This window comes from Leguminivora glycinivorella, chromosome Z (genome assembly GCF_023078275.1).
Source record: "Leguminivora glycinivorella isolate SPB_JAAS2020 chromosome Z, LegGlyc_1.1, whole genome shotgun sequence".
NCBI lineage: Eukaryota > Metazoa > Arthropoda > Insecta > Lepidoptera > Tortricidae > Leguminivora > Leguminivora glycinivorella.
In genome coordinates, this window is record NC_062998.1 from 15,996,622 (window position 1) to 16,016,680 (window position 20,059).

General features: G+C 36.2%; 1 protein-coding gene across 1 annotated transcript in view; it reads right to left on the reverse strand.

The window, feature by feature from the left end:
* Nucleotides 1-13,140, reverse strand: part of LOC125241976 (ATP-binding cassette subfamily C member 4-like) — a 79,170-nt gene extending 66,030 nt beyond the window's left edge. The window contains exons 1-3 of the mRNA XM_048150696.1: nt 12,670-13,140; nt 5,111-5,356; nt 1,593-1,800 (exon numbers count right to left, since the gene is read on the reverse strand). Of these exons, the coding sequence (XP_048006653.1) occupies nt 1,593-1,800; nt 5,111-5,356; nt 12,670-12,743 (528 nt within the window). The 5' untranslated portion in view covers nt 12,744-13,140. The remainder of the gene's footprint in view (nt 1-1,592; nt 1,801-5,110; nt 5,357-12,669) is intronic.
* Nucleotides 13,141-20,059: the final 6,919 nt, after the last annotated feature.

Sequence of the window (20,059 nt, forward strand, 5' to 3'; positions counted from 1 at the left end):
CTCCATTTTGTTTTTTAAAAAAAGTGATGTTGTTATCGGATCCTAACGATTTCACATACTGAACTAACGTGAACTAACGATGAACTAACGATATAGATATGTAATTTGCGGGCACTCGATATGGGGCGGTCAACTTCACGGAGGTGAGTTCCTCGATTTCTCCAGGATCCCACCACCAGAACTGGGTTCTGAGAAAAATGGGACCAATCTGTATGCATATACATTCAATCAAAAACAAAATTTTCAAAATCGGTCCAGTAACGACGGAAATATCGAGGAACAAACATTAAAAAAAAAAAAATACAGACGAATTGAGAACCCCTTCCCTTGACATTTGGAAGGCGGTTAAAAACAGGTACAAGAGTTATTTTTAACTCGAATTTATATTTTATAAATCAGATAGAAATATATAAAGTAAATCAGTTAACCGTGACGTCATCGTCACTCAATTCGATTTCATATTAATTTCATATTATCAAGTCGTTCAAAATCGCTTTGACAGTCCTTATGGCTGAAAAAACAAGTGTTTTACTCTATTAATGAGTTTCTACAAGTTTAATTATAGTAACAATGTTAGTATAGTTATAGTTTTAAGTACCTACCCAACCTATTTCTTGTCCACTTATACATGTAATGTATTTTAGATTAAGACCACATTTTGCATGCCTAGGCAGCTTATACATGTAATGTATTTTAGATTAAGACCACATTTTGCATGCCTGGGCAGCAAAATATGTCACTGTACAGGACTGGACTGTACCTTACCATTGTCACCTTGTTGTACCATATTTTTTGCAAATAAAGAATTTATTTACTTATTTATTTAAAAAGAAGCTGATTTGTCTAGGAGGAAAGTAGCCTATTACATACATACATACATACAATCACGGCTGTTTCCCAGAGGGGTAGGCAGAGATCACGGATTTCCATTTACTACGATCCTGACAAATCACTTTCTCATACACGCTCGTCGGTTTCGAGTACTTCTGACCTGGCCTTTTTGCAATATTTCCCCGATTTGAACAAGAAAAGTTCGCCTAGGTCTTCCACTTCCAACTGACCCTTCCACTCTTTTTTCATATACTTTCTTCGTTACTCTCCTCTCATCCATCCTCTCTACATGCCCGAACCACCTTAACATACCCATCTCAATCTTTGTCACCACATCTACATCCACTCCACACTTCTCTCTTATCACGCTATTTCTGATCCTATCACTCAACTTCACACCAGCCATGCTTCTTAACGCTCTCATTTCCACGGCATTCACTTGACTTTGATGTCTTTTCTCCCACACCCAACTTTCACTACCATACATAAGTGTAATAGGCACTAAAACACCTCTATGCACCGCCAGGCGTGCTTTTTGCGACACTTTCTGGCTGCCCATAAAAGCGTTTAGTGCTCCATTCACTCTATTCCCAGCATTCACTCTCCTTTCAATATCTAGCCTATTACACATTTATATGGAATGGACAACAGAGCCCATCTTTGGATTACACTAACTACGTAAAATGAAGAGTCAGATGACAAATGTAATCATCGCCCAATCGTAAATTAGTAAATAATCAATTCATGGTATTTAAAATTACCTTTCGATATAATAACGAACAACAAGCTATTCTTATTCGCATGCCAACAGCTCCTTGACTCAATTGCAGATGGTTCAACATCAATGCCGTCACTATGCTACAGAAATTCATCAAAAAGTTGTATATATGAGCGTTTCTATACGCTTCAGGAGTAGATTCACCAGAAAAATAATTTATAAATAGCGCTAAAGTATACGGTATCAATGGCCTGAAACAAGAAATAATCTTATTAATTGTCGGACACAACAATAGTAATTCAGAATAACAATGTTAATTAATTTATAAAGGATGTAATTCTTGTAAAATGGCTGTGACATACGGACATACAGACAAATGAATGGATGGAAACCTGCAAAATGCTGCTTGTGGCATTTTGGCTACAGAACCCTAAATCTTCGTTGTGGTGAACATTATGATCTAAGATTATGAAACGTACCCAAAATTATAAAATGTAAGAATTTTATTGCTTAGAACGCTCTAAGATCATTAGGTACAGTCAGCCAAGGAGTGGTTTATCACTTTTCGACTCTATTTCAAACACATAAGGTGGAAAACCACTTTTTGGCTGACTGTACATGTATTTCAAGTACATATTAATGCGGCATCTGCGGCATGCAAGTTCGTACGTCGATTCAAAAGAGCCGGCACGAGTGGAACGAATGAGTGAATGAAAATATGCATGTGTGTGACAGATTAAGCAATAACATAGAAAATCTGGACAGTTATGACTGTATTAGGGATGTTACGAATATTTGCATTCGCATTCGCATTCTTTTAAACATTTGCATTGACATTCGCATTCGCTTCAAACGATGCGAATGTTTTGCGAATGCGAATATGTGCAAGCCACAGCCTGTTCCTCGCCCGCGCCGGCCGCTCCAATTGCTACTTGTCGACTGTCGACTCGCGCATGCGTAGATAGGTCACATTCGTACGGCGTGAAGTTCGTACTACTTCGTACTCGGCAGTTTGACCAATAGTAAGCATTTAAAATTTTTTACCTAGCGGGTTGTTGGTGATTGCTTGGTTTTTATTTTGGTTTTTTATGAAATTCAGCGATATTCGCATTCCCATTCGCATTCGCACATTCGCATTCTGAATATTCGCATTCGCATTCGCGTTCGCGAATGTGACAAATGCGACATTCGTGACATCCCTAGACTGTATGTCGATACAGGTATCCCTCATATAACCAAATGTTGTTCTCATGCATGAAACAATACATTCGACATGACCACAAATGTATGTACTATGTAAGAGTATATAGGTACGAGCAGCGCCGGCCCGTGCACTCGATCAGGGTAGAGCGAGTTTGAGTTTCGGCGCCCCTTGGGTTTCACTACGTAGCAAAATAAATCGCGAGCGTAGCGAGCGCGAAAATTTTTTCATAGTAATGCCGTAATTTTCAGATTAACGTAATATAGAATTTATGGATTTCATCATAACAGATACAAAGTACGAAAGGGACAAATGATTGAACTTTCATAGTCGCACCCTAGTATAGTTACGTGTGGCTGAACGTGGATATCATGTAAATACAATAAAAATAACAAACAAAATGGAGCACTATAGTGGCTAAGTCAGGAAAGCAGATTCGTATTTTTTCCTAAGTAACTAAAACAGAACATATAAGTAGGAAGCGCGAGCGAAGCGAGCCCCTTTTTTTTTTACTCGATTTATTAAGACTCAACCCGCCAGCGGGGAATCCGCGAACTTTCAAGCTTTTATGTTCTGCAGAGGTGCGGTCTTTGACATATTTCGGGGTATTTTGACTTCACAGGGCGCCTATGTTCCCGACTTTTAGGCCTTATATTTCGAAATCACTATTATTTTTATAATACTAAAAATTCATTAAGAGGGCTTTCCTGTGAAAAACAGTGAAATCGCAACCGAGCGCTTGATCATACCGTGTGTGGTATCAAATTAAAGGGCTTTGCGAGTTGTTTACAAATAGGTATACATCACATTATAGGACTTTTTCTACTTGGTCTAACAAAATATGAGAAAATGTCCAAAAGTGGTAATAATTGTACCGGTGAAGGCTCGTTTTCAAAAAATTGCCAAAAATAAATAATAGCAATTTATAATCACTAAGGCATAACAGTAATTTAAGTAAACGTTGCAGATTAATTAACTACAAAAGTTATTTCGATGTGATGTAGATTTTCAAAGAAATTGTCACTTAATTTTAGGTAATTTCTGAAAAAAATTGAATTCGTCTTAGCCTCGTTTACTCTTTCTTAAAACCTTATAATAAAAATGTAGTCTGAGAAGTTTGTAGTACAGGGTATACGAATTATAAATTTATCTGTTTTAGTAAGATCGACTAACTCAGCTCTATACGTGAGTTTTTCTAAACGTGCATTAGAGAAAAATTCATAATTAATTTAGTGACTTGGTTTTCAAAAATCCAGTCTTATAAAAATCAAGATAATAAGATGCTCTAACTGAAATTTGAATTAAATAAATCTATTGGATAACGGAAAGTGTAGTATTTCACCGACTAAAACTATCAATTTTACATTATTTTGAGGTTTGTTTTGAAAGCAGCCTTAAGAAATTAACTGTGGACTCGATCGTCACCGTCGAGATGCCCATTTCGTTATTTTGCCACTAAGTGATCTTAGTGCTTTGAAGTTCGCTTGCCATCTGCTGTGACTCAAAAAATTGCGCCTCTCTGAAACGTTTTGCGCCTTTGGCTTTATGAGGAACTCCGCTTTGGACTATCGGGTACTCATATTTTTGCATTTGGATAGCGACGTAACTGTCTTTCGCCGCACAACAATGTGGTTCGTCAAGGGCTAGAATCCTCCTTTTACGGCGCCCTAGCAACAGCGCCCTTATGAATGTTGGTATATTATATGTTGGCAATGTGGTGCAACTTTCCACTTAATCTGATTTTCAATAGTGGATTCATTCCCGACTCCTCTCGCCATTTTGTGATATGTGCGCGCCCACGCAACGTATAATTTTTTTGTATGGATTTTTCCATATTCTCGATTTTGGCGCCCCCTTACCATGTGGCGCCTAGAGCGGCCGCTCCACTCGCTCTACCCTTAATCCGGCCCTGGGTACGAGCGAATGCGGAAATAAAGCACCATTATGCACCTATAGTGTACCTACTGAAATAGTCTATAACGAATATTACGATACAAGTGCGGAAAAGTGGAAATTCGACGATAATAGCGTTGGTGGCGTGTAATATAGGTTCTCCCACTCTTTGCTTAAAAGTGATTAGATATAGATAATCATAAATACTTATAGGATAAAACTTTATTATTTTTATCTGCCTTTAGGCCACAGCACTCACAAGTCTCACAACCATTTTACTGGGAAACTACAAGTACAAGATATTTCTATCGAAAATTGGAACGCACATGTAAAGTTTCTGCAGTGAATGCAATTTGAAATAAATCGCTATGCAAGTCAACTGCAACATAACCTAACACGTAAGCGGCTTCTCAGTCAATTGAATACATACTTAAGATAACAGTGTGTAAGATTATAGTAAAACATACCATAAAACTATGAAGAGTATTCCTACTAATAAACCACAGAGCATATACTCGAACCAGAAGGTTCGTATGATAGCCTTGGACAATGACGGCTTGGAGCCATTTCGGTTAGCATTTTCAAGCTCCTTTTGCCAGGCTTGCTCAAGTTGGTCCCCTAGCCGGCCCGAGTGGTCCCTGTTGCGTGCTTGCCATAGTTGGTCTACTGTGATACCCTGTTTGCAGCTTTTACGGAACAAACCGAAGCTCCATCTGTGGAAGAACGAGAACACAAGTATAGTAAACTATTAACAGTAGTAACAACGTTATCTACATAAGGTTGGTTAGGACCGACCGGTATAATTCACAACGTCTATCGTTTGACTGACGAGTGACGACATTAGTTATTTGTTATACAAGGGGGCAAATTTGTATTTTAACGCCGAGTGTGGAATTGAAAAACGAGCAAGTGAAAGGATTCTATAGTTGAACCACGAGCGAAGCGAGTGGGTCGAGAATAGGATCCTGAACTTAGCGAGTTTTTTAATACACGAGAAGTAAAATACATTTGCACCCGTGTGTAACACAAAACTTTTCCCCTCACTATAGCGAGGAAACTACAACGAAAAAAATGCGTTTATCACTGCTTCCAATAGTTCCATATGTGGTAAATCATCTTCATTACTAAATTCACCCATTTTATCAATTTTAAAGCAGGTAATTTGACTATATTCAAGGTCAAATTATAAGTAGTAAACCCTGACCAGAAATATATGACTATTGTCTAGGGGGAACTGTTATTCTGATGTTACGCGGTGACTGTTCAGGCCCCGCCCCGTAGCCGAATGGCCTTTCTGCGACGCGAAACGCCACTGAAACGCCGCAGAAAGGTAGTCTGGCTCTGTCGCACCAATACGCAAGAGCGATAGAGATAGATAGCTACGAAAGAGATATTATCGTGAGCGTTTGTGTATTCGGCTACGCACACTGTATAGTATGAAGAAAATAGGTAGGTATAATGTAGGTTAAGATGTTATAGATTAAGGCCATTGTTTTTTACTTGTATATTTTCATTAGACTTATACAGCGTGTGGATTCCATACGGGCGAATAATGTATCCAGTTATAGTATCTAATCATACGAACCATATAGGATAATCATTTTATTAAAAAGTGTTATTAATTAAGAGTAATTATTTTTTTAAATCTGACCAAGCAGCAATGTACGCCGTCCATATTAACTTGACATGACATAAACGTCATGTCGTAATGACGTTTATGTAGGTACGCTAATTGATGTGGACGTAATACATTGCGTGCTGAATTATTATGTATGAAAAAAAAAATCTCATCTATTCAATAAAAAAACCATGTAGTTAGGCTCCTTAGGTCCAATACTAATCGTTATTCAAATATTCGCCCGTATGGAATACACACGCTGTATTGACCGGGATATAGACCGTGATTACCTTTTTGATTTTTGTCGAGCTCCCGATATTTCGACGCAGTTGCATGCATCATGATCACGGAAAACGATAATGATATTTTCACCAAATAAATGTTTTCTATTCCATTCTATTCTAAAATAGTAATGTAATGAAATTCCGCAACATGGCGCGTAGTCATATATTTCTGGTCAGGCTTTATCTATACATATTTATAGGCAGAGTCGAATTTCAATTAAATCTATCGCATTTGCAACTTGTAGGTAACTATACGTAACTAGACTTTAAAAGTACATCGCAAATGTTTCAAAGACGCACAATTATTGTGCCCTGCTAAGCCGAGTGGCGCTATCTCAAAACCAAATGATTTTGAAAATGGAACTGTCAGTTATAGACACTTAAGTATAAGTTAGCTATGGATTTTTGTTTGAGATAGCGCTTTTCGGCTTAAGAGGGCTTTCGTGTTAAAAATAGTGAAATCGCAACCGAGCGCTCGATCATACCGTGTGTGGTATCAAATTAAAGGGCTTTGCGAGTAGTTTATAAATATATATCACATTATAGGACTTTTTCTACTTGGTCTAACAAAATATGAGAAAATGTCCAAAAGTGGTAATAATTGTACCGGTGAAGGCTCGTTTTCAAAAAATTGGCAAAAATCAATAATAGCAATTTATAATCACTAAGGCATAACAGCAATTTAAGTAAACGTTGCAGATTAATTTAGTGCAAAACTTACTTCGATGTGATGTAGATTTTCAAAGAAATTGTCACTTAATTTTAGGTAATTTCTGAAAAAAATTGAATTCGCCTTAGGCTAGTTTACTCTTTTTCAAAAACTTAAAATAAAAATCTAGTCTGAAATGATTGTGGTACAGGATATACGAATTATAAATTTACCCGTTTTAATATTCAAAATTGTCCAAATTTTACAAATAAGATCGACTGATTCAGCTCTATACGTGCGTTTTTCTAAACGTGCATTAGAGAAAAATTCATAATTAATTTAGTGAGTTAGTTTTCAAAAATCCAGTCTTATAAAAATCAAGATAATAAGATGCTCTAACTGGAACTTGAATTAAATAAATCTATTGGATAACAGAAAGTATAGTATTTCACCGACTAAAACTATCAATTTTACATTCTTTTGACGTTTTTTTTGAAAGCAGCCTTAAGAGGGCAGAATATGTATGTAGCATATATTATGTAATTTGAACTATATTATGTACATTAGCTGTTATATGTATATTTGTATAAATATGTAGATAGTTTAGATCTCATAGATATTACACTGGATACGAGTTCAAAGATAATGTTTATGAACTGGGTTGCTGTGGTGAAGGCACGCGGCTTAATCAATAGCTATAACCTTGACGTAGTACTATGGATTAAATGCTACTAGACGGAGCTCGGAGTGTATTAATTTAGAAAAATCTGTGGATTTAGCCAACAGTTTTCAAAAATCGTAGAGCTCATTTATATCATAAATAACATAACACGGCTGCCAAAAAAAAATACCTACTAAGTTCTAGCATTCCTCAACGGCTTTGGGTCAATACAAAAATTAAAAAAAGCAACGCGTTTGGAAGGATTTCACTATGGATTACTTACACGCGTTTTTTAGGTCTTCGTGTTTTTTTTTTCAAAAGTCATAGGAAAACAGCAATTTAATTTGTACTAGAAGTTATTGTTTAACCGCACGTGCCAATATTGATCCTGGAGTGGTTCAAAATATGGAATCAAAAGCGTTGCGAGGGTTTCAAGGCAAGAAAGTTAAACAAATTTTGGCACCGAGAGAACCGCAAAATTTCTCACCACACCAACGCGAAGCAAATGCTCACATATCCTGAAACATCTTGTAGACTCGTTATTATTATAACATAATTTTTAAGAAAAAAAAACCGTCGCCTTTCGGGTTCTGGTGAAAGCTACTTGCGAATGTTGGATTATGTAGAAATGTGTAAGTATTTTTTAAAACTGCTTTTAATGCTTTAATTATTAGATGGCAACACAAATGAATATACGTATAACGTTAAGGTTTGAGGAGTTTCCTCAATTCCTCATGAATCCGATTATATTATAAGAAATCGAAGCTTGACAAACTTTGACTTCAAAACTCAATATGTCACTGTTCAAAACTCAATATGTCACTGTTCTGAACTTAATTGCATGCTTTTCTTACAAAAATACCAAAGTCACTATGAGTGTGCCGTTGAGGTTTGAGGAGTTTGGTTCTGACTATCATCAGCAGTTCCACTGCACCAAATGTCACTGTTCTGGACGTAAGTGCATGCTGTTCTTATAAAAATACCAAAGTCACTATAAGCGTGCCGTTCAGATTTGAGGAGTTCGGTTCTGACCATCATCAGCAGTTCCACTGTACCAAATGTCACTGTTCTAGACGTAAGTGCATGCTGTTCTTATAAAAATGGCAAAGTCCTATAAGTCGTGCCGTTCAGATTTAAGTTCGGTTCTGACCATCATCAGAAATTCCACTGCACCAAATGTCACTGTTCTGGACGAGTGCATGCTGTTCGTATAAAAATACCAAAGTCACTATAAGCGTGCCGTTCAGATTTGAAGAGATCCGTTCTGGCCATCATCAGCAGTTCCACTGCACCAAATGTCACTGTTCCGTACCTAAATGCATGCTGTTCCTTTAAAAACACAAAAATCACCATATGTATGCCTTTCAGATTTGAGGAGTTCCCTCGATTTCTCCAGGATCCCATCATCAGAACTGGGTTCTGAGAAAAATGGGACCAATCTGTATGCATATACATTCAATCAAAAAAAAATTTTTCAAAATCGGTCCAGTAACGACGGAGATATCGAGGAACAAACATAAAAAAAAAAAAAAAAAAAAAACATACAGACGACTTGATAACCGTCCTTCTTGAGATATGAGGCGACGGTTAAAAATGTGGCGCCAAGCGTCTTCGAGCGGCGACCGCAACTCATCAATTATCTATATTTATTTCTCAAGGCCGAATCTACGGGAAATACTCTAACTACGGGTATAGCATGACATATCATACCGTGTATACTACAGTCGCCATCAGATATACAAGAGCGTCCGAGCCGTCCGAGGTACTCAAAAATATCTGAACACGCCTATAACGCCAAGACAATAGAAACGTGTTCATATTTGTGAGCATCTCGGTCGGGCGCTTTGATATATACATATTATCTGATGGCGACTGAAAGTACATGCGTGACCTCATTCTTCATATTGAAAGCTATTAAGAGGCTACTCCCAGTTTTTATCTGTCATAATCGGAGGGTATAGTCCGACATTTGAAAATGCATCTTATTTTCAAATGACTTGACTATACTTGATTTTGAGATACTTATTTAAATATTGGGTGGTATTGCCTTGTGTTTGTTGTTCTGACAACAATCGGATCATAATCTACCAAATTACCAGGTAGCCAATGATCTAACATCTGTTAATAGTTATTTGTTTTACAGGGGTCAAAGTTGTTGTTTAACCGCACGTGAAAATATTGATACCCGAGCAAGCGAAAGATTCCAATATTGCACCGCGAGCGTATTAGCGAGTATAGCTATAGCTACCCCTAAACACTTATTATATCACGCTGAAATTTTGGATACAGACTTTTGAGATCGATTCGAGTACACAAATGCTCGTGGAAAGAGAAAAATTTAAAAAGAATGTTTGGACCACCCTACTGTACCACCTGTAAATAAGTGCAGTACCTAGTACCTAATTGAGCGGAGACCGAGCTAGTACATACTACAGAGTACAGCACAGATGTCATATATACCATAGATCAAGCAAACGTATCTACTTAGCGTGTCAAATGAACTCAGTGAAATCCACTGAGTTGTCCGTCTTTACTCGCAGCTTACAGCTTTCGGGCGTCAATTTTTGTAAGTTGAAGTCAACTAAAACTTAAAAAATGCCTCGTTACGTGATATTCAATTGCAACAACACAAAAATTATGAACAATCAAGAGCCTGAGACATATTTAAAATTACAGGCAAGAATCAACTTCAGTACAAAATTTGACACGCTCGGCCCCTATACAAATATATGAATTTGTTTCTTCTATCTAAATTAAGTTCTGTGGAGTACAGATACAAGTCTCGCGTAGGCAGACTACCTTGTCAAATCAGGGTTCAGTTTTATTTTGTGAGTAAATATTTATACATCGTAATTTGTAACATACATTATTTAACTCCGTCGACAACACCTGTGACAACATATAACATATCGTCACTACTTTGAAAAAAACTTGTATCATCGTCTGTCAATGAAAAGAAAATTGTAGTAAGTAATAAGTATGTATGGAATGCATACAGACTTACTGCGTTTTAACTTTGAGGAGCAGCGTGAGATACGAGATTTTTTCAAAGTAGTGACGATATGGCCAAAACAATTCGTTGGGCCATTCATGGTTGTCATTATTATATTAATATGTACATGTATGTGTTAATTAAGTTAAATATAAGAATTCATTTATTCATTACCATTTTTAGGGTTCCGTAGTTAACTAGGAATAGGAACCCTTATAATTTCGCCATGCCTGTATGTCCGTCTGCGGATAATCTCAGTAACTGTTAGCACTTGCTAATTGCTTACTATTATTTTTATCAATGCTTAGTATGCTTAATTGCTTATTGCACATATGATTTCGCAACTTTCAAAATCATTCATATGAAGTGTGTGTATGGGAAAAATCTCGTATTCCGTGTAAGATCTAAATAAACGAAATAGTCGAGATGACCAAGGGGACAATTTCGACTGGCGATAATTTCAACTAATCGATCGAACGGCAAATGATAGGTCATATGGCCTTACCAATAAAAGTACAAGTCACAAAATAGGTCGAGACACATCTTTACACGAAACACAATGTTAGGTAGTAGGTAGATGCTATTGCCCCTTTGAAGAAGATATATGTTAAACGTATGTAAATTGTTTCAAAAATATATTTTTTTACGCCTGAACTGCAAAAAAAACGGTTGCTATAGAGCAGTCAATTGTACTGAAAACAAGTTGTGAACTTGCTGGTACTGTTATGTTATACAATTTTTACATTAAATAGTGCCCACTGGTATGAACACGTGACCGCGTGTTGAGGGGACACATATGGCACTCAAGTTAATAGTGTGAAACATGGAAAATATTTTGATTAGGTACTTGAAATTACCCGCCAGTCGAAATTGTCCCCCTGCACTTACTTTATTATGGTTTTAGGGTTGCTCTCAAAAAGTGCGTAAATTACATTCCAAATAATTCTACGGCTACTACGGATCCTAGTTTCACGGGTTCGGATCGGATTCGGATCAGACGGAGTATGAAACCGCTGTAAAACATGAAAAATATTTCGATTAATTGAAATTACTCGCCTGACGAAATTGTCCTCACTTGCTGCCATTCTAGTATTCGATAGTCTCGTACACGGGAATATTAAACGCTGTGTGATCCTATCCTAGCAGTTCGCCACTTCGCCGGACGATATCGGCCTGGTCAGAAGAGTGAAGTCAACATTTTTAGTTATGTACCTAATTAAACTTTATTGTACAGAGATGAAGACGGATTACACTTTTCTAGGTATATTTTTCCTTCTAACATATTCTCACTGCTGAGGGGAAAAATTCTATATGGTACTCGTGACGTGACCAGAGTTACTTATTCAGGGTTCGTGACTTTTGAATCCCTCACTACGCTCGAGGTCCTAAATTCGAATCGATGTTTAACCTGTCAGAAGTAAAGAAACGTTTGAACAATCAATTTCATTCCGTTTAAAATGCAGTGTTTACTTCGCAATCTTCGCATGTGCAATGGTAACCATTTTATTTTAGTCAGATCAAGATAAGTTGGGAATTATTTTAATAGACCCGCCTCTGCAAGGGTTAGAAAACGTCATAATTTGATCGAAGTTTCACGTTTACAATAACATTTTAACTGGCAAGGCTGGCAATCGTTGCCAAGTTATCTTGGACTGACTTTACCTACTTAATTCATTGCAGACTTTGTAAATTCTGATTTAAATAAATATAAATAGAACCGTTAGGAGAATCGTGTAATGAAAATGTTGTTTTAGGTTAGGAAGTAATTACTTTAAAAAGTACTCTTTACAAAGGTAAGAAAAAGATAAATGTAGGTACTTACGTCAAAAATATTTTTGACAAAATGTTAGCTTTGTCATGAGGATTCTTTTCGTTAATAACAACTTTCGATTCCATGTTTCTGAGGCACTTTTAAACACCACTGGTAAAGTTTGTAATTTATTTAAAGCTCTCACTATACTTATAACTATTAATTTATCACTCAATATTGTTTACTAATCGTACCGAATTTACAATTCTTAGTTGCATAATGTACGCCCAAATACTTCCTGCTCGCCTCATCTCGCGTATAGTTAGTGTGCTAAAACAAACGTTGTTATTCGGGATACAATGAAAATTTGCTGAATTGAGAACATGAGATTTCTTATTCACTGAAGTTGTGTATATGTAAATTGCATAAAGGGCGAATTAATAATATGAGTTAAGTATCCACTCCGATTAAGTACACAAAAACTCAGCACACGTCAAAAACCAAACCGGCGCCGCGGCGCGCCGATGGTGAACTGACACTGACTGGCGATTTGGCGAATGGAATGAAACAGCGAAGCGGGAGGCGGGCGGCAGGCGAGGAGAACCGGCTCAGGCTGTCGCCGCGCGCCGGGCGACATGACGAGTAGCGCCGGGCTGCAGCGGCTCGGCATCGGCACATGGCACGGGGCAGATCAAGGAATGGGCGGAAATTTTTGACGTCAAACTCAACTCAAAGCTCATACGCACGCCTAGATCTAAAGAGTATTAACTCAAAAAACTTCACTTTTGAGTTAGCTGCATATTTGAATTCTACAAATCATGCCGCGTAAGCCACAAAAACCGGTGCAACAATATCTTCGCCGCACGCCGAATGACAGCCGCTTAAGTACCTTTTGCTGACTTATTTTAATTAATATCTGGGCGACCGAGCTTCGCTCGGTTCTATTTTAATATATCACGTCTTTAGATTAAAAAAAACTCTTATAAATACAAAAACAAAAAAAAAGCCAAAAAACAAAAACTTAATTTCTGGCCGGGATTCGAAACCCTGACACCTACGATCTATCTGCGTACATTAGACCGACCTCGTACGACTGAGCTAAGCGGAATCGATGCGCGCGCGGCGAAATTAAGGACCATATTTTACGTTTACAAACGCGAAAGAAAAACTCATGAAAACTCGAAAATTCGCGTTTTCCGGGATCTAAGGCTACGCTAGATCGATTTTTCACCCCCGAAAACCCCCACATAACAAATTTCAGCGAAATCGTTAGAGCGGTTTCCGAGATCGTCGGTATATATAAATAAATAAATAAATAAATAAATAAATATACAAGAATTGCTCGTTTAATAGTATAAGATATCAGTACCGTCTAAACCGCAGTATTGTCAGTTGCTCCGCATGATCGACGTAAACCAATTCAATAATACAGTGCTATTTCGACTTGTTACAGTCCTGTTGATTTAAAAGTAGCCACTTGTTAGTGATTATTTTGAGTTAATCCACTATTGATAAATATTATCAGAATTAGTCATTGTTCTATTTCGAGTTAAAACTGTTTATGTGGCGAGGTAAGAAATATTTTGTTGTACATTTTGATTTAGTTCTCTTTTAATGAAAATAATTATAATTTTTTAGTTATTTCTGTTTTGTTGAATTTTCCGAAAATCAGGTTTATCTTATCCAAAACGAAACATATTGAGTATTTATTAAAATAAAATGCAAATTATTCTCGTTCATAACAGTTATGGAATATGGGTAGCAAGATATCAACACTAGTTACCATTGATTTTATGTATTTTTGAGTTAATACTGTTTTAATGGTTACTTCATTTACTTACCTACCCACTTTATTGTTGTTTTAGAATTATGAAGCGGCGTGGGAAATTATTAGTAAACTTAGTAAAAGGAACAGATAATAATACCTACGATCAATTTAAAAAAGTCTATGTACAAAAGAAGAGGACAGTAGATTTGACACTAAAATCGCTTGACCTAACATTAGCATACGCCGAAAAAATACCGTTAACTGCAGCGAAAAAAGGTGATATAAAATCGTTAATAGACAAAAATGCGATTCCTAATCTGTACTATGAATCGTATTATAAAAATGTGTTACAGTGATTATGCCTATTTATAATATTCTCCTTTTGATTTAACTTTTATGTTTCACTTGATTTGTAAAAGGAAACTAAGATCAATAAGTAAAATGTGATTTTGATAATAATGATCTCTACATATAGTGCCAATACTCGTAGAAAAAAACTAAATCTGTTGGAATAAAACCTAATAAAGCGTAATAAAATTGTTTTAATTTTTACATAATACTCTATTTGTGAATCATTTAGTACTATTTGGTACTATGTTATAATGAATAAGATGTAATAACTTAAAAAAAATCAACAAAAGAGTTTCAACTCTAAATGACCCACAAATAATACAGAAATTAACTTGCAAAACTGTATTAACTTATAAATCATCATTTATTTCTATTATTATTACCTAATTACAAAAGTTTTGATATTGGTCATTTGAGATACTGGCCTTCGAGCCAGTTATCTTAAAATTAGATTTCGGTTTCCCATACAAACGCCAAAACTAGTTTATTGTGGTTTTTGAAAAAGTGACTTTTTTGAGTTGATACAGTTTAGATCTAGGCGTGCGAATATATATTATACTACTGTTTGACTCAAAGTGTCACAACTCAAAACACAAACAAGAGTCTGATTCGGTTCGTTCGATCGTGTGGCTGCGGTCAGTCCGATAAAGACGTGGTCATAGACGGCACAGAGACCAAATAGTAGTACCAAGAGTTTATGAAGTAGCCGCAATGGGGGTGCCCTATTACTACTAGCTGGGAGGCTATTGCACAGCACAACACCCTGCATTTAATGATTAAGCACTGAGACTTGGCACAGTTGTTCCTTGGGTGGTCCTGAGTAGATAAAGACCGGGAGGCATCGAGAGCCCCCCTTAATTTACGAGGGAGGAGGGGGGGAAGGCTGGCGCCGCCGCGCTTCCTTTGAAACCATATTTCTCTAAAACTATACAAAATAGGGCATGCGATATATCATTTTCGGATACATTAGGGACGAGGAGTTCATTGTTGGAACAAAAAAAATGTACTTAGAACAAAAATACAAAATAAAATGGGAAAATCTTAAAACGAGATTATTTTTTTATAGATATTAAACTAGCTAATAACTATTACAGTTTTTATAAAAAGTGCATTTATAAAAACTGTAATAGTTATTTTAAAATAAAAAATATTATTTAATATTAGCTACATTTATCTAGTTTTAGAAAATGTATAATTTGTTATAGAAATATATTATAGGACGAGTGATAAGAAATAATTTAAATCGCAAGATTAGGGTGATTTGAACGCACATTTCAATAAATTTTGTCAATGATTTCAGGTATAATCACTATTCACACACGAAAGCCGTAAACATTGTATTTTATGGCTATTTTAGTGATTAATGTACATAAAATAGAATAAATCACAAAAAATATTAAAAATGTGATAACTTTTTTATAACATTATCCTATTTTGTTCTGTCTACACAATATATATCTAGAAGCAATAAATATCAATGAAAAGCCACATTTATGCAGTTGATAAAAATGGGATACCCCCATTTGCCAGAATTTCATTTGCCATAATTTTATTTGCCATCCTATTCAACAATCATAATATTGTTTCTCATAACATCTTATGCCATAATCATTGTTTACTATATTAATCTAGTGCCAGAAACTTTGTTTCCCATAAAGTCAGTTTCCATAATGTCATTTGTCAGAATCATCGAAATCCGTAATTACCACATTCCATACCATCATTTGTCATACAAATTAGCGTCCAGAAAAGTCAATTTCCATAATGTGCTTTGGCAGAATCGAAAACTACTATAATAGGTACTAGAAGGACTAGAGAATGAAACTGCTATCAGAAAGTAGGTTAGGTTAGGTTAGAACTGTGACCCCTGGAAAATGAAACTGCTATCAGAAAGTAGGTTAGATTAGGTTAGAACTGTGAACCTCTGGAAAAGGAAACTGCTTGAAAAGTAGGTTAGGTTAGGTTAGAACTGTGACCCCCGGAAAATGAAAATACTATCAGACAGTAGGTTAGGTTAGGTTAGAACTGCGACCCCTGGAAAATGAAACTGCTATCAGAAAGTAGGTTAGGTTAGGTTAGAACTGTGACCCCTGGAGAATGAAACTGCTGGAAAAGTAGGTTAGGTTAGGTTAGAACTGTGACCCCTGGAAAATGAAACTGCTATCAGAAAGTAGGTTAGGTTAGGTAATAATATGGGCAACAATTAATATGGCAATAATTGCTTATGGCGTTTGAATATTCTATGAAACCATATTATTGCACTTAATAATATGGCTAATAAATAGTATGGCATTGTATGATTATGGAAGGTAATATTCGGATAAACAACGAGTATGTCATATGATTTTTATGGTAAACAAATCATTCGGGCAAATGAAATTCAGGCAAGTTAGATTCGGGCAAATGAATATTATGTTAAATGACTGTCGGGCAAACAATAGACAACCGATAAAAATATATAGTTTGTTATATAAATATATTACGAAACGAGATATAAATAATAAAGAAAATGAAAATTTTAAAATACGGGTCAGCTTGCATTAAGTATTCGATGAGGTGAGGTAAAGGTACTACCCGGTATGCAGTGGAGTTCGTCTATATCCATACTAATATTATAAATGGGAAAGTGTGTGTGTCTGTTTGTTTGTCCGTCTTTCACGGCAAAACGGAGCGACGAATTGACGTGATTTTTTAAGTGAGGATAGTTGAAGGCTTGTTGAAGGGATGGAGACATAGGCTACTTTTTAACCGACTTCAAAAAAGGAGGAGGTTCTCAATTCGACTGAATTTTTATTTTTTGTGTATTTTTAACGCGAGCAAAGCCGCGGACAAAAGCTAGTATAGTATACATGTGGATTCCATACGGGCGAATAATGTAACCAGTTATAGTATCTGATCATACGAATCGAATGGGATAATAATTTCGTTAAATAGTGTTATTAATTTTATTAAGAGTAATTATTTTTTTAAATCCGACCAAGCAACAATGTACGCCGTACAACTTAATTTGACATGACAAGTAATTAACTGTTAGTAAACAAACATTCAAACGTTATTTTGATGTCTTTGAGATAAACCCTAAATTGAGGTAGTTTGATCGGAATAATCATGGTTTCGGAAATATGGCGGCATTTTGTGATCATCAAAGGAGTGAGCCTTGTGTACTTGTACTATTATAATAATAATATTCTGTGCCTATGTCGAAAATTAAAGGACAATAGGTATTATCGTAAACCGTTATACAATAATACACGAGTGAAGAGGTCATTCACAACTTGCTTCGATTTCAAACACTCCATTCGGTGGTGTTTTTATTTATAATCGTTTTAAATCTCTTTTCATCACACTCGCTCGTAAACGGTGTTATTACATGGCAGCATACTGATACGTAATGAGTTATTTTACCGCCCTAGGGCGGTAAAGTGAATACCTGGGCGGGGCCTTCCACGACCTGTCAAAAATTACAAGATCGCGGACGAATGTTCGAAATGTCAGCGTCGGTATTTCAAATACATTTAGTTTAAAAATTGGTTACTACTTCGCGAGTATGATAAAAAACATTGTGTATATCACGGGCGGCTGAAGGATTACAAACTCGAGTTTCGAGTTCCTTCTTCCTTCACTTTCCGCCCTTAATACACAATGTTACTATTCCGAGCTTGTTTCGTAATGTACTATTTTTCTAATACTTAAGCAATAGTTACTGCTTGCTCCATGTGACTTGCGCTTTGGTGATAACTTTTAACCTTATTTATTATTGCAAGTCATCATGATAGCAAAATTTGTAGTGTTTTTCATCCGCCGCGCCGTACATTATGTAATAAATTTAGAGGCAAGACGTGGAACTACTCGTAGAAGGTAAACATGGTTCCTAAGTTGTTTACTTATACAGTAGCTAGTTACACTAACTCCCTATCTTCTTGTATCTAGTAATAACAATAGTTATTTGTTATACAAGGGTGCAAAGTTGTATTTTAACGCCGAGTGTGGAATTGAAAAACGAGCAAGTGAAAGGATTCTATAGTTGAACCACGAGCGAAGCGAGTGGTTCGAGAATAGAATCCTGAACTTGCGAGTTTTTTAACACACGAGAAGTAAAATACATTTGCACACGAGTGTAACAAAAAACTTTTCCTCTCACTATAGCGAGGAAACTACAACGCAAAAAATGTGTTTATCACAGCTTCCAGTAGTTCCACAGGTGGTAAATCATCATTATTACTAGATTCACCTACTTTTATCAATTTTAAAGCAGTTAATTTGACTTTATTCAAGGTCAAATTACTTTACTCACTAGTGGATAAAATGCGTTTTTACCCGCTGGTATTAAAGGACAAATACGTGTTTCCGAGCTAGTGAGGGGAAAAAAATAAAACCGCCTTCAAAAATAAGCGCGTTACAAAACACGAAGAAACTAAAAAGGCGTAAATACTACCTTTGAAAAATGCACTAAAACATTACATGAGCCTATAACATTTGACGAGTTCCCTCGATTTCTCCAAGATCCCATCATCAGACCCCAACTTGGTGCCAATGGGACCATCTCGGGGTTATACCTGATCGATTGAAAAAAAAAATTTGAAAATCGGTCCATGATTCTCGGAGATATCGAGTGACATACATACAAAAAAAAAACATTCAGTCGAATTGAGAACCTCCTCCTTTTTTTGAAGTCGGTTAAAAAGAAGGTAAAAGAGCCCACAGGTTAAGTAAAAAAGGTAAACAAGGTTATGACCCAACGAACCCAAATAAGATGTAGGTATTGTTGATAACTGATAAGAGGATTTGCAAAATATGTATGTATGTAGTTTTAGTTTTTTGTTAATTAACTAGAAGTTTTCAGGATAACAATGCTAACGGACTCAAACACAGTGATTTTCATCACACTCCCACAGTAAATGTGAAATTGCACGCAGGCGGAGCGGGAGTTATAGAAAACTCGTTCTCCAGGGAGTTATGAAATGTCTAGTACCGTGTTTGACATTTTTAGGGTTCCGTACCAAAAAGCAGGAACCCTTATGGTGCGACTCTGTCCGTCTGTCTGTCCGTCTGTCACATTCCTAAATATCTCGAGAACTACTAATGCTATCAACTTGAAATTTGGAATAGTTGTGAACATTGTAAACCTCTACAAATAGAAAGTATAATTTTTTTAAATATATTAATTTTAATTGTAGAAAATGGCCAAAATGAAAGGGGGGCAAACTGTAAATTTCAAGTTACTAGGTCAAGTGGGGTATCGTTGGAAAGAGCTCAAATTGAACGTAAATAAACTATTTTTTATAATTTTTTTGTTGTGGAAAAAAAAAGAATTTTGAAGAAAAATGTAAAAAAAAAATACCG